The sequence below is a fragment of the Trachurus trachurus genome, assembly GCF_905171665.1.
Source record: "Trachurus trachurus genome assembly, chromosome: 11".
NCBI classification, from domain to species: Eukaryota; Metazoa; Chordata; class Actinopteri; order Carangiformes; family Carangidae; genus Trachurus; species Trachurus trachurus.
In genome coordinates this window covers 18,237,592-18,259,167 of record NC_139904.1, presented here as the reverse complement: position 1 = coordinate 18,259,167, position 21,576 = coordinate 18,237,592, and the positions used below count along the sequence as shown (strand labels likewise).

Below are 21,576 nucleotides of genomic sequence, written 5' to 3'. Positions count from 1 at the left end.
AACACCCCATATACTACTTACTGACACACAATCACAAAAGAAAATCACTTTCCCCCTCACAATGCACAGAAAACACCTACCCGTCCTGCAGCAATGTAACAAAACAACAACCCAACATCATCTCTTCTCTTACACAACAGCAACAAGCGGCATGCTTCTGCACATGAATACCTGCATGCACCTACGCACACACCAACACACGCACACACATCTTTGTAGGTAACTAAAGCCATCAGGCTCTTAGAAACACACTGGGAAAAGGCCGAAACACAGCCAGAGCGACACACACTGCTGGCCACGCCAACAGAGCGTTGATGGCTATGACAGGCCGGCCTGTGTGTGTGTTTCTGTGTGTGAGTCTGTGATCTAGATCATTATCTCTCAAGCACTGTAACACGATTAGGCTTGACTGTGGAAAAGGCAAAGGCACCTGACTCAATAGTTCATACACATGCACACACACATGCACACACAAACACGAAGAGAACAATTCACTTAGATTAATGAGGTAAAAGAAAAACAGGAGAAATGAGTATCGAGTGCCGCTCATGACAGAGGCTGGTCGCGCGAACGCTCAGTGGTGCACAAAATGCTCTGTGAAAACACAGACTTGAGTAAAACAACAAGATGGATTACACCGGCTCGGGGAAGATTAGGTGTTGTGTGTATGACGAGTGTACCTCTCCGGTAGAAAAACCAACAGCAATTCCTTCCTTTCACCAAACTTATGAATGATGGCGTTTCACGGAGCCAGGAAATTGTGAAGCATACCAAATCGGTTGTGAAATGTGAGTTGCATGTGTCAAAGCTGGTGTCTATGTGTGTGTGTGTGTGTGTGTGTGTGTGTGTGTGTGTGTGTGTGTGTGTGTGTGTGTGTGCATACGTGAACAGAACCCCCCCCCCCCCCCCTCTCTTTATCTCTTATTCTCCTTCTCTCTCCCACTCGCAAGCACACTCTGAGAAACTCATAATCTACTTGCTTTGGGCAGTAGTTTGTCAAGCGCAGAGATTCTCGTACCTTCATGGGTCGAAGGTTATAATAAAGCAAAGCAGACATAAATTGAATCCCGTGGACCCAATGTCATAAAATTCCAACGGACTGTGTCTTTTCGCTCGTGTGGTTCTTTGTCCCTGCGAAGCATTTGCATTGGAGCATCTAGTGGATGTACTCACGGTTAAGAGACATTAATGATTAATTAATGGTTCAACACTGCATCGCACAGTGTACCACAAGATTTTCCAATAGAATATATGAGTTGGTCCAGAGCAAAACAACTAACTGGTTTTATATCAAAGCTGCAATTTGAGAAAATGTGTTTTTCTAAGTGGGAGAGTTAGATAAAAATATAACTTCACCCGCAGCTAACACCTCATTATCAATGATTCTACAGTATGAATTTACCACACTAATGTCGTCAAGTATACGGCTATATTTGAATACCCTAAATGTCAAGTATGCTACCAATGCTGTGTGTTGGCAAGCTTGAGCAAAACTGGTGTAAGTATTTCTAATGAAAGATTAGCCAATTCACATATTAGCTGACTTTTCTTTAAAGGTCCGGTCCAGTCAGTGTGTAATATGGGGGTAAAACCGTGATATAGCATTCAGATTCTAGTCTGCAGCGCTCACTCACTCACTCGCACTCACCCCTCCCGTCGGCAAAGTGACGGTGGCCTCTGAGGACAAAAAAAAACTTGTTTACCACGACTGGGAGTATGGAGCAATGAGGTGAAGATCTAAACTACTTCCTTCCGCCTTCTTCCTCGTTGGTTTATGCACGTGAAACTCGCGAAACGTGCGCTCTGGCTGGCTGGATTTTCCATTCAGGCTGCAGTACAAACATGGCGGCGCAAGATGGCGACACTCTCTAAAGCAAGACCCTTGCTATAAATAAAAGAATAATTAAAAGGCTACGAAAACCAAACAAATTTGATTTGCAATTATACACTTATACAAATATATTCATCATGGGTAGTATATTCAGATTTTGCCAATAAACCTTGCCAATTATTACACACTGAACCTTTAAATAGAAGGCAGAAATGTGATTATACTTGGTACAAATATATCTTGATTAACAGGCTTGAAGGTTACCCTCTAGAAAATGACCACTATTGAAATTGCACTTTCAGTCGTAGTATATAAAACACAATTAGAGGTGCTGCCCTTACTTTGTCTGCATGGGGTAATAGAGGAAGTTATTCTTCAGGCAGAATGATTTTCCATAACAGAAATACTTTGGAATGACACGCATGAGCACAAGATGATGAAAAAAAGGATCTGATATGTGTGTGTGTTTGTTAAAGCTGCATTTGTGTGTTCGTGGCACGCACAACTCAGAGTCGAACATATACACCTCCATTACCCTAAGAGATTACTCATACACCATCGCAGGGGCAGCAGGAGCATCCAGACTTGACCCCGCGGTCACTGCGCTTCACGCTCATGCTGCTCAGTCAACCAATAAGGACAGCCGACGCCGGTCTGCCTGGAACCACGGCTTCAGAACAAAGAGTCACTCAGCTCCTGTCAACAAGCTTGCTTCATTGAATCCCACGTCGGCGTGTGACGAGTAACATAAACAACAGCAAGGACAACAACAGAAGCGCCAGCAAAACAAAAACAAGTAGTGCCTCTTGATTAGCAGGCAGACATCTGCGTAACACTAGTCGCTCGCACACACACACACACACACACACTTGCACAAACCAACAAAGTCAACAAGTGGCATCCTGATACCCCCACCCCTTTCCCAGGAATAGGGGGCAATTATTTGCCATACTGGGCAGCGAGCCAAGCATCCAGCTTCTTTGGAGCATGCCACCCGTTGCCAACCTGGGGGTGCCTGCTTTGTTGGCTGCACAGCTGCGACTCAAACGGGGCAGTACGCCCTCACAAACAACCCCCACTCCAAAATTTATACTAGTCAGATCTCACATATTAAACACACAAATATGTACGAGAAAGTCTATCTATGCTATTACATACGCATGCACAATAAAAGCAACACAGATGCACTTATTAATACGTGTGTAGATTGGACACACACACACAGATGCTCTCGCACACACACACAGAGAGCAGAGCGGAGCAGACCCCTCCTCCTCATTTTATGGCTTGTTTTCGACCTCAGCAGGAATTGAGTCGTGCTGAAAGAGACTTGACCATTGTGCTGACGGGACCACGCTCTCAGCCTCAGCTGCACTACTCCAGTCTGCACCGCTGACTGTAACAGTATTGTGCAACAGCTATTGTGGAGTAGAGGACTGCACACGCACAATGTGCAAATGCAAAACACGACAACCAAAGTTTAGAATTGCATTGATCCCTCCCATCACTCATCAAGGCACTGACAAAGTCTCTGTGCTATGCTGGTGCATTCCACGTAGTTAAGGTTGGACAAGCTTTAAATAACAGTTTCCAACTTTATTTAAGATTTACAAACATTTCTGACTGTGGAATATAATCTTGAATGTTGCTGTTGCAACTGTAAATCCACACAGACCCATGTGTCTCACATTTGACAAACAGGAAGCGTAATAAGTCCAAGCATGTGTGGTAACAAAGAGTGGCCAAACATCTATTCTAATAACAAATAATGATCAGAGCCTGCAACTTACTTTATCAATAAGCTATCAAAACAAAACACAACACACATGCATGCATGCCTGCAAGGAGGCACAACACCACACCACTCAAAATAAATCAAAATCAGACCGTAAACAAGCCGTTATTCAGTCACATGCATTCCTCAGTCACTCCCTCACTATAAAAAGGACAGCACACACACACACACACACACACACACACACACACACACACACACACACACACACACACACACACACACACACACACACACACACACACACACACACACACACTTCCCCCTATGCCAAAAACTCTGTGTTTTTATCCCAGGGCTGGCTTGACTTCTCTTCACACAATCTTTATCTGAGGCCATGTGACACCAAAAGCACACACAAGGTGGAGGTGAAGGCAGCTGGGTCAGTGCTAATTGGGCCCATATCACGACCACAATTTTGGACATCATCGAAACTTTCTATTCTTCCTCTATAATGTCACAAGAGGGCCAGACCAACTTTTTTAAACCTTTGTAAAACAATAATAGCAACAAAAAAAAAGAAGAATGTTTTCCCATGAAGCCACTTACTAATCAACTGGGTGTCAAGCTGCTGCATCATCTGCAATTGACAATACCCAAAACACATCCTGGCTTGCAAATGCAAAATGCAATGCAGAAATGATCTGTTATAAACGTGATCACAAAAACCAGTGGTCAAAAAGATCGGGCCAGATCTCTCCATCACCATCATCACCATCATCACCATCATCATCATCATCTGTCCAAACGCTGCAGTCACAGTGTGTTTGTTTGCCTCGGCTTACCCACCCACTAGCCCACATAAACATTGCGCAGGCCCTATCAAGCCCTTTGTCCCATATATCTAATGTCGCCAAATGTCATGACAACCCGTTATTTTGGTGCAATATACAACTAAATCGGTAATAACAGCTATTCTGGGCGATGCTGGGTTTGTCCCAGCTTGATTAAATTTGCCATCAGCGGTAGAAGCAGCGGCGGCGGCGGCACCGTTAAATCCGCTCCGTGCAGGAAGCGGTTAAACGCTGCAAAACACCGCACAACAAAAACAGTGAAGCGCTGCCTGCCGGCCGGCCGGGACGCTTTGCACACACACACATACACACCTTCAGGCTGGATTTCAGCGGTCCTTTGGTTGCAGTGTGGTTGAACCCAGCGGCGATATCCTCCTCGGAAAACTCCTTGAGGCTGCCGTCCTGCATGAGCACGGTGTAGACGCTGCGCCGGGTTCCCGCGGCCGAGACGTCTCTGTTTTCCTGCTTGACAGCCTGGACCACTCCTGTCACTGGGGCTCCGTCCCCGGTCGGACTCGGCGCATAAACGCGGCTGCCGAGGATCGACCGTTTCACCAAACGCCTCGTATGCATGTCTAAAAGTGTCTCGCTGAAGTCTGGGCCGGCGAACCGGTCGATTTAGATCATTAAACGTCGAGTTATATCCGGTAAACAACGTCGAGAAAAACACCAAATCGCAGCGGGTAGACTACGCGCTCCAACAGCCCTGACAAAATGTTAGAAAGCGGCAACATACTCGGAGGGCGAAAAACTCCAAACAGCGTCCTAAATGCACTCGCATACAAAAAAAAACAAACACCGAAAGCATCAGGATAAGTCTGAATTAGCACCGACTAATGCCAACAACATGAAGACGATTCATTCGCCGCTAAAACAACCTCCACATCCAACCGGCTACCTCCTCCGTTCGACCTGTTTGTTTTCCCCACTGCTCCCTGCGAGCTCCGGAGACGGCGGGAAAACACGGGCTAGCTTCAGTCCCGGGAACCGAGATGACATTTGTACACGATTTGACGAAATTTTGGTTTATTCGCGATAAAACAAGCCGGGCATAGACAAATGGAAGTAAATACGTCGAATAATTTCACTTCGCTCGACCCTATATGTCGTAAACCGACCGTAGGTGTTGAAAACGGTGCAAAAATACGACCGTTAGGTGACTCCGGCTCCGGTTGCTGGGTGATCCGGTCCGTGCGTGGCTCCGACCGAGCGCAGCCTCTACCGGCGGAATGCTGCCTGTAAACATGTGCGGTCCGGCGGCTCAGACGAGCTGCCATTGGTCGGGGAAGCACACGCCTCCACAAGCCCCCACCGCTCCCCCTTCTCCCCCGACTGAAGGTAACGCAAGCCGGGAGGATGCTCCATTCAAAACAATGACGCAAGGATGGAGTGGAAGCGAAAAGGGAGAGGGTATGGCAGAAGGGAAGAAAGAGAAAACAGGGGGGAACGGAAAGCTTTTATTAGACAGTTTTTTTTGGTGTTTTTTTTCACTCTAACCTAGTTCATGGAGGGCATTTAGCCTACTTTTCAGGTACAAACCCACTATGATCAGGTTCCCAGATGAGAGTAATATACCACACTGGTCTGCTTTTGTGAATGTAAACACAACAGGTTATTTATTTATTTTTCATGTTTTCATGACAATAGGCCACTGCTTTTCCCTACAAAAGGCACTAGCTCATTCAGACAATGCTGCAAAGACAGCCAGGATATAGATGTATGAAAGATGCTAATTCATAAGGGTGAACCTATAGCTAGGTCAGCCTTGCCAGAAATGCAGCGATACATTTACTTCTTTATTGTGTTCTTCTTTATGATTAGTGAACATAAAGGGGCTCACAGGTGGCTAAGCTACAGTACTAAAAGAAAAAAACCCTTAAGAGTGATCATCACTCAATGTGACAAGTTGTTGTTCTCTGAGGAAAAAAAAAAGATATCTGAATAGCACATCTCTCTTGATTAAAAAGTTCACCGTGCTTTTATAAATCAAGTTTACCAGAAGACATTGCGATTATCAGCCAGTGTGGCAGGGCGGATACCAGAGTGTTATCAGAGTAACAAATGGCCTAATTAATGTCAAACGTAATGTTTTTTATAAATTCATGTGCAGCTTACAATCTCTCTAGATGACAGCACCCAGTGAATAAAAAGACACAATGGCACAATTTATTATATAGTATATATTTTAATAGAACTTCATGTCATAAAATATTTACATGCAGAGAATGGAAACTGGACAGAGTGGGGTAACAGATGTGGCCATAACTGCCAAAACAGGCTTTGCCCTGTGATCAAAAGCGGGTGTTACCATAGAGTTGTCTGCTGGTTGTATGAGGACGGGTGGGGTGGGGGGTGGGGGGCAAATGGACTCGTTACAGGAGTAGTGGAGCTGAAGGAGAGGCAGCGGAGGAGCATCTCTGAACCCCTACAACACCCCCATTCCCCTTCAGGGAATGGACATGTTTATGTGACCAGGACAGAAAGAGAGAATGTGATTTTAGGTAAGTATCTATTAACAGTGTATGTGTGTGTGTGTTGCCCTGATTAGATTTGGCACTAAAGCATCCCCCTTTGGCAGATCATTTCCTTAGAGGACATTTATAGCGTTCTGTGAACACCATTAAATCTAAATGATGGCACCATCCTGATACACAACCATGTCTCTTGGTAGGAACAATATACTCAAAGGATCATGTGGGAGTGTAAATAACACTGATAATTACCTCTTTGTCCAAATTAACATAACATTTTTTTTTTTTTTTGAGCATTTCAGTTACCTGTCTCCATTCAAAAAATACTGGGAACAGATTGCATTTAAAATCCTCTTTAACTGTAGCATTGCTGCGATATGTAACAGCATTTAAAATGTCTGATATCATTTATGAAACATGAACTGAGGCTGGAGATACAGTAAAGCTGGGATATGTTGATGTGGGTGGAAGCAGATGACACCACTTGTTCTGCAAAAGCAGGGAGATACTGTAGCAGTGAAATATATATTTACAGCAAATAACCCCCCCCCCCCCCCCCAAAAAAAAACAAAAAAAACAAAACATTGGCCCTGTTCATTTGAAAATAAACATCAAACAACAGTATTTAGAGATTAATTCAGTTTTTTAAAAATAAAAGTACCACAGTTACTGTTTCGTAAAATGCACATACCAAAACATTGTACCATATTTCTGACATTTGATTGGTTACTTATTCTCAGAGCTGAAAAAGCATTTTGACAACTCTGAGTTACATTACAAGGCAAAAAATCCATTGGACGACAGGGCTTCAGTTTTCCTTCAAACAAGGCAGACATGTAGTATAATCAGTGCTCTTAACAGACTTATCCTAAAATTATATCACTCTGAACATTGTACAGTTAAGTAAAAGCTTACATAAAACTTCCAGCGAGTAACAGTTAAAATAGTGCTCTAAACTATATACAAGCCTTGGTTGGCATGTCGTCAGTACAAGCTACAAACAGACAGATATGTTTTCTTCAGAGTGCTACTAGTAAGTCAAAAAGCATTAGATATTCAAATTGTGCAGAGATCTAACTGACTTGTAGTTATGCTTTTGATAAGCTGTATATAAATGCAGTACCATAATATTAAATTTTTGTGCTTTAAAATAATCCAGGACGCCAACTGAGGACTGTATGCTGTACCAAGAGTAGGCTCAAAAAGCATGACAACCAAAAAATACATTTGATCTACAACATTTGTAATAGTAATACAAGTTTGTGTCACTCTATCACATAACAAGTCTTTTGAGTTTGTTTTTACCCCTTTGTAAAATGACAAAGAAAAAAAATGGTATATGTACTTTTTAAAAAACACTTCTTTTTTTAAAGACTGGGGAAAGCGTACCTTTACAACTGTCAATATGTCACAACTCACTTTCATTTTCAATAAAAATGCTAGAAACGTCTATAAAACCCTATTTACTTTTCTCTCACAGACATACTTTGCAACATTTCACAATTACACAATAATATGTATCTTCAAATAAATATGAATTTTCACAAAAAAAGTTGACATGGACTGTAAAACGTCTAAAAAATCCTTTGAACATGTATTGTGGAACCACAAGCTCGAACCTATTTCTCTAAGCTCTTGTTTCCATTTTGGTTCCACAGACTGGTTTCATATTTCTCGACCTTTGACATGTTGAACGCACACCTTTACAGTGATCGGTGTCAACGTGAGGACATGTATGCAGCAGTCCAAGAGTCATCATCATATCAAATGCAATGTTTGTATTGACTAACTATTTGGTCACAGATAAGAGTGGCTTTTTGCTTTCCATGCCAAGATCCCATTCACAGGAATTTCAAGCAGAGAATGCACAGTGGAGGTGCAGCCTACAGTATGAAATACACCATGGCACCTCAATAAAACATGACTATAAGTTACCTGGCTGGAGGAAGTTAGAAAGTCACTAGCAGCTGCAGATGGGGCATACAAATCATGTTACCTTCATATGTATAGTAAGTGCATGGATTTCATGAGTATATGGCACAGAATTCTTGGTATCTTTTATTACACAGGCAGGGTTTGCGTCCTCAGCTAACGCTTGAAATGCTATGTTGTGAGAAAATCTTTAATAATCACAGGATACTTTTTTCATGATCAGCTGTTCATGATATGCAGAGATGAAAAAGAGGGATTTAATGATGATCCAAAGTGCAATCTTCCACGTGATTAATGCCCAGTGACTGAGGTACTACAGTTCATTTACTAGTAGGCCTAACAGTACCGATGACATTGACCCTGGGTGATAAATTAAAAGTTCAGATTTGATAAAACGTACCCAAGCTGTATAAAAGGACACTCATGCATTAATGATGGATGTGGTGTGGTGAGCCATCTTCTGCTGTTTTCCCCAAGTCATGCACCAAAAGCATGCCTGGTAGCAGGTTCAAAGCACTGCAGGAACTCAAGATAGGAAGCTTCTACTGACCCCGCCACAGATGAAGGCGGTGGCGGGAGGAGAAAAAAAAACTCAGAGGCGGTATGTTTCCTGGCCCAGACCCAACTCTCCGACACTCTCGTAGTCAGGCTCTGCTTTGGCAGTGTCTGACCCCTCCGCTCCCAGCCCAGCCATGTGGCCGTCGCCCGGGCTACTAGCCTTTGGGATGCGGATGGTTTCGTAGCCGGGATCTGTGCTGTCCAAGAGGGGGTCTTCCCCCGGCTTGGGCTCGTTGGGCTGGGCGTAGATGTCTCGGACAGTGGCGTACAGGTCACTGGAGGAGGAGGTCGGCACCAGACCTTTGATTTCAGCGATGCTGCTGTAGTCGTGCTCTTTGTCCTCCTCGTTCACAGCATCATCACAGTCTGTTTTGTTGACTGTAGAGTACACAGCTGACTGAAGGACACAGAAGAGACACGCTGTTCATGTGAATTGTTCTTTTTTTTTGGCATAGTACAAATTTGTGATACATGCAACAACATTTAATGAGAACACAAAAGGAAACATTCACCAACATTCATGTGCTTATATGAAAAGACTCCTGCAGGGTTTTTCCCTCATAGCGTATTGTGTGATGTTCTGTGACTACTCTCCCAGTTTCCACTGTTTTTTCCCCCCCCCTTTTTTTTTTTTTTTTTTTTTTTTTTTTTAAATCTTTCTGGTACTTGGAGCTTTTGGCATTCACAGTGTAAAGTGCTGCCGTCTCGGGACTGGAAAAGACAGTTTGGGGAATAGGGGAGTTTAACACACACTTACCTCATTGTCTGACAGAATGTGGTTGTCGAACCTTGGTGCAGGAGACAGAGGGGAGTGTAACTGGAGGAGAAAAGAACAAAAAGGTAGATTTAGATACGGCAGCCTTTGTATGAAAAGAAAAGAGAGTGCAGAATCAGATATTTAAAACATTCCCAAAGCTTAAACTACAAGGGGCTGTTAGGAACATTTGAATGATTGTCCCGTACTTTAATTTTGAAACCCTTGGTTCCTGTTGAAAATACCAATACCAAAGTTGAGTTTAAAGAGGTTCTTTTATAAACAAAAGCAGCATGCTGTTACACTGAAACAAAAAACTTTGAGGGACATGCAATTAAGATATGGTGGCAGTGCTTATTGATCTGCGTCATGAAAACAAGCTGGCAAACTATTGACCAGTTCTCAAAAACATTAACACCAGTGGAAAATCTGCACATCTTAAGAGGGTGCTGGGGAAGCGATCAATAAACTGAACTTCTAAACTATTCCCAGCAGTGGAAAGAGAGAGAGAGACGGGCTCTGCACTTGCCGTTTCGTCTGCGATACATATAAAGCTAATGCTGTTTATAACCACCCATTCATTAAGAAAATTATTGAGTGAAAGTCAATAAGTAGCGACAGAGAGTGCGATGTTTTTGAGCATAGCCTCTGTCCACTTCGCCTGATGATCGATGAGGGTGTCATTAATCAACAAAGCACATCTGACAGCGGTGCCAAACACCTCAGGTGTCTAACAAGAACCTCAATATCACTGGCAGCATCGACTAAATTCTTAATGTTATGTGAAAATTTCATCATGCACCTCTATAAGAGGACAACTTTGCTTTTTGTGTTTTTTTTCTGTCTTGATTAAAAGGAAAAAATTCAGATTCATGAAGTCCTCGGTGAAAGGTACCAAGGCAAATGCTGATGTATTTGAAAAAAAAAAGGAAAAGGAAAGCTTTTTACTTGTTGCCTGGTGCCTGCCAAGGGGACATACCCTCACAAGTTCCTCTTATACAGTATGTACTGAATAAAAACCCCATACAGAGATAATACATCAAACTGTCCGCCCCTGCTGGACGTCATAACACCTTCCAGTGGATACACTTTTCTCCCTTATTCTCCTCACAGCATGTCAATCAATACAATTACTTTATGAATAAAGTAATGAATAACGCATGTTTGGAGACATGATTACTTTTATGGATCCAACACACACACACACACCATAATGGAACCGATGCCTATTCATTTTGCTTTAATTAGCCGACCAATTAGGCAGAGCGACCTAAGGGAGAATTTCTATGAAGCTCGGACACAGGTGGCTTGACCCAGTGACTGTACCTCTGCATATGTTTCACAACGCTTGTTCTCCTAATGTGCAGCCTCCTTATTTCTTGGCTCATGTATCAGTGCAAATTAGATTTAGACAGATTTGTTTTTTCATTATGTGGATGTGGAGATTTATGTATCTTGTTAATTGCTGTGATTTGCGTTGGAAAAATTCAATAATACTATTGAAAAAAAAAAATAGACCCATGGGTTTGATACATATGGGCCTTAAATACTAATCTGAAAACCAGTGTATCCAATACGTATAAAAATTATACCAGGGCCTCTATCCGTACGAGGACGGAGTTAGTTTATTTTCAATATTCAGACGCGCTACAATAAGATGTAATGTGTTTGCATGTGAGTGTGTGTGAGAGAGAAGATTACAGCAATGTGTTTGTGTGTATTTAGGAGATACAATGACATGCAGGACACACACGTATGACAGTAAGCTGATTACAGCGGCCTCGGAAGATGGACAGCTCAGGTGTCAGTGTGTCAGTCGTGCTGACGAGCATGTTGACACAGGCACATATAAATCACTATTAATATCTTGCCTCAGATTATCTGTGTTTCCTGTTTAGCACATGCTCAGATCCAAACATGGAAAGGTGGATGTGCAAAGTGTATAAACTGTTTAAACAACAAAGTCACATTATAATCTATGATGCACTTACACATGCAGATATGTTACATACAAAAATTCTCTATTTAACAGTAGTCAGCAGCACAAGGCAGCACAACAATGCAGCTGACAGGCTAAATATCACAGTTTACCTGCACCACGTCCCCAATGTATACCCCAGTGGCCCATTGGCTGGGTCAAATTCATTTCCTGCACCTCGTATGAAAAGCCCACAGGCGACGCACAGTCAAATGACTGCAAACAAGTGTTACTGCTGTTTATGACGGTTCAATAACTGTACAACTGCACAGGATCAGAGAGGTTGTGAATAAAAGGTCACAAAATGGCTGTGCGAGTGTGCGTGTTTGTGAAAGTGTGGGTCTGCAGTGAAATGTTAAACTAGAAACCAGATGTATGTATGGAAAGATTGTGTGTGTATATGAGAAAACCTGCCTTAGTGTGTGCGTGTGAGCAGCACTTACTGAGCTGCCACTGGAGGGAATTCCACTCAGACATTTATACAAGCATCCCAGCGTGTATGCAAAAAGTGCATGTATATACAGAATATATACAGTATATACATAAGTGTGTGTGTGTGTGTGTGTGTGTTAGAGAGAGAGATAGAGAGACGGAGATGTAGAGCGAATATCCTCAGCCCATATCATCCATCATGAAGCCAGACTAACTGTCATAGTGATGGTGGCCAGCTGGCGCTCACTGTGCTCAGACACACAAACACACACTTGGTCTGACAAGACAAATCACCGACAGCTCCTGGTCATACATGGGCGTAAACCACGGGGAGTCGGGAACATTCAGGGTAAACCTTAAATCAGCCCCGGGGAGTCTATGTGTAGCAGAATATAATGTAAACACACACACATGTCTCAGTATACATGTATGTGTGTGTTTGTGTGTTATGAAGGGGGGGATGGGGAGAAAATGACAGAATTAATGCTGACTAGACACACCAACGAGGTACATGTGGGTGCATATATAAATGAACAGCATATATTGTAGCTCAGCAGATCAAGATTTCATCATGGATACAGGGGTCAGACCAGGCTCGACTCGCCTGCTGCCCACATCAGCAGCAGTGATTAACTAATTGGCTGCAACATCAGGGACAAAGGAACAGAGGGATGTGACTAAACGAAGAGAGGAGAAATAAGGAGAGGTGGAGGAGATGAACAGAAGAAAAGGAGGCAAGAAGACGTAGCACAATAAAGGATAATTCTGCTTTATTACAACATGGGCCTTATTTCTAATATTAGAGGTTATTGTAACAGTGTGTTCCCTCAAGCTGATATGTAGGACATGGTAACTGTAACAAAGTCTACCAGGATATATATAAAAAAACAGCAGGCAGACAAAGCCACCAGATAAAAGACTGTGTTTGAAGGTAAAAACCAACATTAAATGTATGTGAAATGTTGCGGATAATCTCTTCAAGTACCACAAAACTATACAGTGAGGAAGTGAAGAGAAAGTGTCCACTATAACTACCTCTGGGCTGACAGCCAACATACTGTAGGGACCACAGCCAAAACTCAAGCGTACAGCCGTGTTGAGCGGCTCCATGAGGCTGTTTGAGATAAATGTAAACATCAGCACGTTGATACAGTATGCACACGGCACGCTGATCTTTGTGGCCTGATGCGAGGAACGTGAAGAGATAAACAAAGGACATTGCCACGCATCCTGAAAGGGATGTGGATGCATGAAATGAACCAATGATGGCAGGCAGCACATCGAAAAACTCAAAACTTCAACTTGGCGGTGACGCCAGAGGAAGCGGCAAGGGGGACTAACAAAGTGTGGAAATAATATCTTTGTCAAACTTTAACAGCGATCCGTCCTGTGATTGTTGAGATATTTCAGTCTGGAAGCGAGTGGTGATGGACAGACAGACAGACACTGCCGTCTTAGGAGCTTTGAGAAAAGTTACAAATTAAGCGTCACTGTCCTTTAAAGGGAAGCGCAAAGTACATATGAACAGAACTTAAGGGAGGACGGTATAGAAGAGAACAACAGTTGCCACTTCACGCAGCTTTGTGGCAGATTGACAACGTGGTGTTTATGTTCGTGCGCTTGTCAGCTCCCATCAGTCTGATGCAATCGTGTGATAGTTTGTTGGTTTGTGTGTGTGTGGATCTCCGCATGTGGAAGACAACACGCTGAGAGCAGCGGCAGCAGCTCTGCTCTGTTCAGCCCATGACACTGAACAGCGTCTCTTCTCTCCTTTTCACCTCCACACCCCTTTTTTCCACTGTTCTCTTCTTTCTTTACTCCTCTTCATTCTATTGGATTTTTTCTTCCCCACCCCTCGCCCCCTTTTCCTCCCCCCAATACTCTTCCTTCTTTATCATCCCTCTTTCTTTTCGATACACTCCTCTCTACTGCAGATGGCTTCATTTGTATGCCGCTGGCTTTCTTTTTTCTTTTTTTTTCTCCACCTCTCATTCACTCGCTGTGTCTCTTGACTCTCTCTCTCCCTCACCCTTCATGCTTCCAAGTCCTTTCAGCGTTTTTTTTTTTTGAGCCTATCTCCCATCATCTCTCCTTCACTATCTCTGTTTCATCTATTACTCTCTCCTCCTCTTCCCTCTCCAGCTACCATTTTCATTCCCCTTTCCTCCCCTCACTCCTACCTCTCTCTCTCGAATTTCTCCCCTCGGTCTGTCACTCTCCCTAAAGCAGCACTGAGCTGGCAGCTTACCACATGATAATTGTGTGGGGAGATGTATCTCCATTTTTCTTTGTTCTCCATTGTCTCGGTCTCTTTCCAGCTACGTTGACTCCTTTTAACACAGGGTTCCCGGGCAGAAATGACCCACCTCCAGTTCGTGTAGGAATAAACTGGACTGTAACGGTGTTGACAGCAACTGAGTTCTTAAAGTGACTTCCTTGTAATAAATGAGCTGATCACATAGTTACATGTTCTCTCTGAATAACATGTTGGCAATGCTTGTTTGACTTTAATGGACCATTAAGAGTCTGATGTGTGTTTCTATAATGATCACATGAGTGAGGTTAAAGTGAAAAGATCTAGAGATGCTGACAAATTAGAAGTTTAACACATCATGCACACTTGTGGGGTTGTATGGTGGATTAGTGGATTGCAAGAAGATTCAGTCTCCTGGCCTGGGGCCTTTTTGTGTCGCATCCTGTGCCTGTGTGGGTTTTCTCCAGGTACATCAGGTTAACTGGAGACTCTAAACTTAACTTAACCTAAGTTCATTTAACAGCTGCTACAAATAATTGATGTTATGAATCTGTGCTTTAGCCATATAAAAAAAACCCTGGTTTTCACTGATCCAATGCTCAAAACAAAAACAAAAAACTTCACTTATATAAGTAGATGGCTCAATCAAGAGTTTAAAAATGAAAAATGTTTAAACCTGTTTTGAATAAACCAGAATGACATTTGGTTTGAATGGGGTCAGTTTAACCTGCATTGTGCTAGACATCTACAGGTGTGAGACTCTCACCTCTCCATTGTGCAGCCCGGCCCCCGCCAGCCCGTTCATCACCACCGGCTGGTTGTCGTTTTCATCCAGAACCTTCTCTGGCACCGGCGGAGGTAAGTCCTCCGGATCCTCCCGGGGTTTGTGAGGAGGCTTGGCGGTATTTTCGGAGCGCCTCTTGGCCTCCAGGTCGGCACTGTGACGGCTCTTCTTGTTCAGGTCGACAGAGGCGTACTCCACCCCCGCGCACAGGGGCCCCCGCTCAGGTGTGCAGGGGCTGAGGTGGCCGTTGAGGAGGGCAGGAGGAGGAGGAGGAGGAGGAGGAGGAGGTTCTTCGGGGCTCAGCTGGATGGTACCGTTAGGGAGGCCAGGCTGCGCAGAGGCGTCTTTGAGCTCCTTGACCGTCTCGTACAAGGAGTCTTCTACGCTGACGTCACGCGACGCCACGGCGATCTCCTTCACCACCTGGACGACACATACACACATCGACTTATTTAACATACTTTAACTAAAACTCCAACAATCCATCAACCGCTTGTGGAAAAATTCAAATTTTCTATCTGTATTTTCAGCCTGAGCTCAAATCAATCAACCAATCAATCACTCAGTCAACCGGCCAACTAATCAAAGCTTTAATCTCCTCTGCTGCCACGTTCAAGCTAAGTGCGAGTGAAAAAACGTGATTCTGCCATTGTGAGGTGACTTTAAACATTGACCTCGTAGGTGTTGTCCCCTGAGACCGGGGGTCCGTCTCCGATAAGGGCATTGTTGGGAGGGATGCTGGGAAGCTCGCGGTCCTGAGGACACTTGGAGGACCTGAGCTCTGACTGGCTGGAAAGCATCTCCTCTGACGGATGGGGACTGGTGTCCTGTGTGTCTGTGAGGACTGGTGGAACAGAAGGAAAAGAAGAGAGGCAGGGTGAGAAGCATTCAACATTTACTTCACATTAGTTTCACTATGTTGCCTTTTCATGACCACATATCTCACAACCTCAAATCTGTTTCCATTTCCAGTTTCCTGTTATTAACGAGGAGGACCCATCCAGGTAAAATGACTAATGATTTTGACTAACAACATTACTTTGATGCTCATAACAAACCAACAGCTGCCGACAAATATTATCATTATGCACTTGAATTCCCAAACCTAGTGAACAGCAACAACATGTGTATGTACTGTAGCTCTAACACTGATACCACACAGTGCAGGTAAAACAGTTAAGGATATGGACAAAGTTGACAGTTAAATAAACTCTCTTTGCTTACTTGTACCGCTGGTTAAAGGACCATTGTGCGAGGTGCTGACGGCCACATCAGTTGCTGGGCTGTCCACTGATTGGCTGATCGTCTCTCTCTCTGACACCTGCACCACGAAAGGACAAGATGTTAGTCACCGCTGGTTTCTCAAAAACAAAAGACAGTCTGTGTATCTCGGTTACACATCACACCATGAAATATACTGAAGGAGACAGAAATCCATCTGCACTTTTCATTTGCACAGTGTGGATGACTTCCACACCTCTGTGCAATCCAAAAGCCTCTGGCAGCAGATCTGGAGTTTGCTTGGAACAGTATTTTCAGGGTCTTCAGGATTTTGGGGGGAACACAGCTCCATATTTGCAGCGCTGATTACGGTTTTCACACTTCCCTGCCTTTCTAATCACATTACTGATTACTTTATACTCATCATCAGGATGTTATGCATGCTTAATTATGTGCATTAAAAGCATTTTTAACCGCCAAGAACAGACATCAATAGATTGATGCAATTGCATAATTTCTGCAAGCGGGAAAAACAACACTTGTGTCTAATGAAGGTCCGCTTATCCTCATCACAGCTGATGGTAACAGGGTTTGTGTCACTTATGGATACTTCCAATTTCATGTTTTTAATGTCACATAGATTGTAGGATAGAATAGAAGTGAGACATTGAAGAGAACAGTTAAGAGAAGGGGGATGGAAATGGCAGAATTAAATAAAAACAACAACAATAATAATTCAAACCATAAAAGATGATATTTTATAGGTAGGACAAGGATATTCGCCTCCCTGTTTCACCCCCCACCCACTGCAGAAGTCAGAGCTACACAGCAGTAACCCTGGAGCTGGCAGGGGTTCAGTGTTGCTCAAGGACACTTCAGCAGATTTTTCCAACACTGCCTCCATGCCCTCCAGCTGTGGGCTGTTTCTCTATTCACCACATCACATGGCAAATTCTGCAGCTCTAATTAAACTGTGATAGTGAAATACTCCACACCGCAGGTTTGATCTGAGTCGAATCAGCTCCGCAAGCGAGGAAACACTCAAATCAACATTCTCATCAACTCCAAATAATAGTCACCGAAAAAGACACCACGCTAATTAACACAGGATGTGCTCAGCACCTGCTGTATTGACCCGGGGTTTATAGCCACACGCTGTAAACATCAACTGTCTTGCTTCCATGGGAAACTCTATCACTCATTACAAACGGCTTAGAGATCAATGTGAAAACATATTGACGAGTGTAAGTCGAGATTCTCTTTGTTTAGGTTTGTTGTTTTCCTCCTGTATGAGCAGTGATATTGTGTATGAAAAGCTCCACAACCCCACCTTGTGGCCATCTATTGTTATAACTGCTGCTGACTATGATGTAATGTTTAACTATTTTACTGCCTGAGTCTCTCCAATGTTTTTCTTTTGTTTCAGTTTCTCAGTAAAGGTGGGAAATATCCTCTTGGCTTCTTCAGGATCCAAAATGAACCTCGCACTCCTCTTTATGGCCAAGTCTCACAAGACGTGAGATGTGGGGTTTTAATGGGACCTAATGAGACACATAATTTAAGCGGCATGCACCTTTAAGCTTAAAAAAAAGTTAACAAATGTCTAATGTTAAATGTGTGAATGAAGACGAGGTGTGAGACACATTAGGATGTGGCCACGGACAGACAGTCAGACTGATTGCGGGCAAGCAGGGAAGAGCCAATCTACTTATCCACAAAGACAAAGACCCCCATTTAACCTGTCAGCCTGTGACATGGTTCATCATTTAAATGGGTCCCCCCTGAAACAATCCAACCGGCCCGCAATTGTGCTTCTGCACAAAGGTTACGGTGAAGATATCCATCAAAGGCAAAAAGGCTCTGAGGAATGTGTATGTGCATAGTAAAGCATGTGGGGTGACACACACACACACACACACACCGCCCTAGAGGGAGTGACAGAATAAAAGAGTGAGTAGATGTCACTAAGTCTGTGTAAGCCAGACATTTGTCACATTTAAATGTTGCTTGGCCACTTAATCATCCGTATTATGGGAGTTGGTGATTATTATCTATGTCTATGAAATGACGTTCAACAGAACATGTGCACTTTATGAGTACTATATGTCTAGAAAGGGCAAAGGTCAACTCTATAAATACTGAATAATTTATTTTTTTTCACATTGTTGTCTCCATTGTGTTTTAGCTTTATTATATTTGGTCTCATTCTTTAACATCCTAAAAAATAAACACATGTGGAATTTCCCTAACACTTCACCATCAGCAACGAGTTTAGGAACAATCAAGCTGCTTGCATCACTTAACAATCGCAGGCTGTCAATCAGGAGTAGTGCAGGGAGCAGGTGATGTGTCGCGTATGGCTTTGTATCGGCGTAATGCAAGTGGGTTAGGGGGTAAATGTTAAAGTGTGTGTATATGTGTGTATACAGCTCTGGAAAAAAATAAGAGACCACTTTCACAAATGTTTCTTAAAAGCATTTCTACATGTATGACGGCCATTCTTTTCTTTTCTTTTTTAAACACCAACACAAACACAACTCATTCTACTTAATGAGACACTGTTGAGGTCATCACCTGAACCACATCTTTTATAGGAAGATTATAAAAACCACTGCTAGGATTAAACATTGACATTATCCCACAAAAACTGATTTATAAACTCTTCCAGAGTTAAAATATTATATTATAAATATGAACATGTTTTCTTTGCATTATTATTATTATTCAAGGTCTGAAAAGACTTGACATTTTTTGTTATTTAGACTAGTTTAGTCATTTTAGTCATCAGCCAATAAAAGCTCTAAATGACAATATTTTTATTTCAATTTTGGGAGAAATGTTGTCGGTAGTTGACAACATTTTTAAAATTAAATTTTACTCAAACACATACCTATAAATAGTAAAACCAGAGAAACGGATCATTTTGGGAGTGGTCTCTTAATTCTTTCCAGAGCTGTATGTGTGTGTCATAGCACATCAGGGTGGAGACCTGTTTGAGTGAACATGTGTCATTCAGGCAATGCAGCCAATCTGGATGTGCCATCCACAGGCTCGTTAACAAGTGATTACACAGCCTGATTACAGACCCAGATCACATGACTGTCAGTGTGTGTCTCTGCAGTGTGTGCTTTTGTCTGAACAAGAGAACAAATTGGAGTAAACCTTTTTTTTTTTGGCATTCAGATACTGTAAATCTTTCTTTTTCTCGCTGCTCGAATTGACAGTGTTTTGTTTGTTTATTTTTTTTTGCTTCTTGATTTTCCCACAATCCCACATGGATACTGACCCCTGAACTCAGTCTTTCTACCCGTTTTGTCTATAGACTGCGTATGTGTGCGTGTGTGGGTGTAATTACTCATCTTCCCGACACAATGTGCGACGACAAGCTGACTCAAAACACAGCTCGCATCACACACACACACACACACACACACACACACACACACACACACACACACACACACACACACACACACACACACACACACACACACACACACACACACACACACACACACACACACACACACACACACACACACACACACACACAATCAACACCTGACAAAAACAACAAGCAGAATCACAATTTTGCAGCCTTTTCATCAGAGCCGCCATCTGTCAGGTGCTTCAGTCGCCCTTCAAAATATTCCATTAATTCCTTAAATCCAGTTTACTGCAAATACGGAAAAACCTCAAAATCTGACTCACTCCATTCATCAGGTTGTCTTGGTCTCCTGCTGGATGTCCATTGACTGCTTTCTTCTGCCTAAAAAAAAACAGGATTGGAGAGATTAGAGAAAAGAGACGAAAAAAAAAGAAAGGTAGATGCTCATTGTTTTCCCTCTGCTCTCCACCAATGGAAGTTTCAATAAAACTATGACATTAAAAATCTGTTTATCATCTTTGGTGTTTCTTTTATGTTATTTGTGTGGTTTAGGCCTGACGTCAAAGTGATGCTGTAATTTGACCACATTCTATTGAAAGGGTGTTTCTGTTCCTCTCTTCACTCGAGTGTATAAAAAGGAAGGACAGTGTCACACCCATCCATCTTAACTGTGACCCTAAAAATAGACACATTTTAGAAAATGTCCCCAAAAGCTGTTGGTTTTGTGAGTTTGGGTGAACTCTTGGAGGTATCGGTAGTTTCTTCATGCAACATCAGATGTATGCGTTTCCATTTTATTTCTAAATGTTGCTGCTTCATCAGCATCTTCACGGTTTCAATCCAAATCCAAAGGACTGGAGGCAAAACAAAGGTGCCGCCACACACACTCACTAACTGCACTTTGTTTTACAATGTATGTGACTTTAAAATCACCCTGAGGAGTTGAGCAGGACAGTGTTTGTGCTGATGACCATCAAGGTTTCATATCCGCTCCTGTAACCTCTAATAGAAACTATCCCAGGACAATACAGTATCTAACTCTAGTGTAGTGGTACATTCACATGAGAACTTTACTGTAATTTAAAGGGACAACGAGGAGTTTTGGAAAAGCGAAGCGTTTTCACACTACACTTATGAGCCTCCGCGCGCACCGTACATTTCTTTGACCGGCGCAAGACAGACTCATGTTTTCATTCATCAATAATTAAAGTCAGAGGTTCAAAGAGGTTCACATACCGTTGTAGTTCCGACCATAAACGGCGATTCTGCGGCGTTATTCTCATAACTCGCCACGAAGGAAACGCTGGTCGGCTCGACCAGCATTTCCGCCACCACTAATAATAACAAAATAACGATAGAGACAGAACGATATCGAAAATGGGCC

The 21,576-nt window shown here is 42.9% G+C and overlaps 2 protein-coding genes across 3 annotated transcripts in view; both read right to left on the bottom strand.

The window, feature by feature from the left end:
* znf704 (zinc finger protein 704) overlaps positions 1-5,318 on the bottom strand; it is a 51,626-nt gene extending 46,308 nt beyond the window's left edge. Inside the window, exon 1 of the mRNA XM_083982566.1 lies at positions 4,733-5,318. Coding sequence (XP_083838692.1) covers positions 4,733-4,993 — 261 coding nt within the window. The 5' untranslated portion in view covers positions 4,994-5,318. The remainder of the gene's footprint in view (positions 1-4,732) is intronic.
* A 2,165-nt stretch (positions 5,319-7,483) lies between these two features.
* The window catches only part of pag1 (phosphoprotein membrane anchor with glycosphingolipid microdomains 1), a 51,435-nt gene continuing 37,342 nt past the window's right edge, over positions 7,484-21,576 (bottom strand). For both annotated transcript variants that reach the window (XM_083982737.1, XM_083982736.1), the window contains exons 4-9: positions 20,516-20,573; positions 16,808-16,904; positions 16,258-16,427; positions 15,566-16,006; positions 10,139-10,198; positions 7,484-9,778 (exon numbers count right to left, since the gene is read on the bottom strand). In XM_083982737.1, coding sequence (XP_083838863.1) covers positions 9,416-9,778; positions 10,139-10,198; positions 15,566-16,006; positions 16,258-16,427; positions 16,808-16,904; positions 20,516-20,573 — 1,189 coding nt within the window. In that variant the 3' untranslated portion in view covers positions 7,484-9,415. The remainder of the gene's footprint in view (positions 9,779-10,138; positions 10,199-15,565; positions 16,007-16,257; positions 16,428-16,807; positions 16,905-20,515; positions 20,574-21,576) is intronic.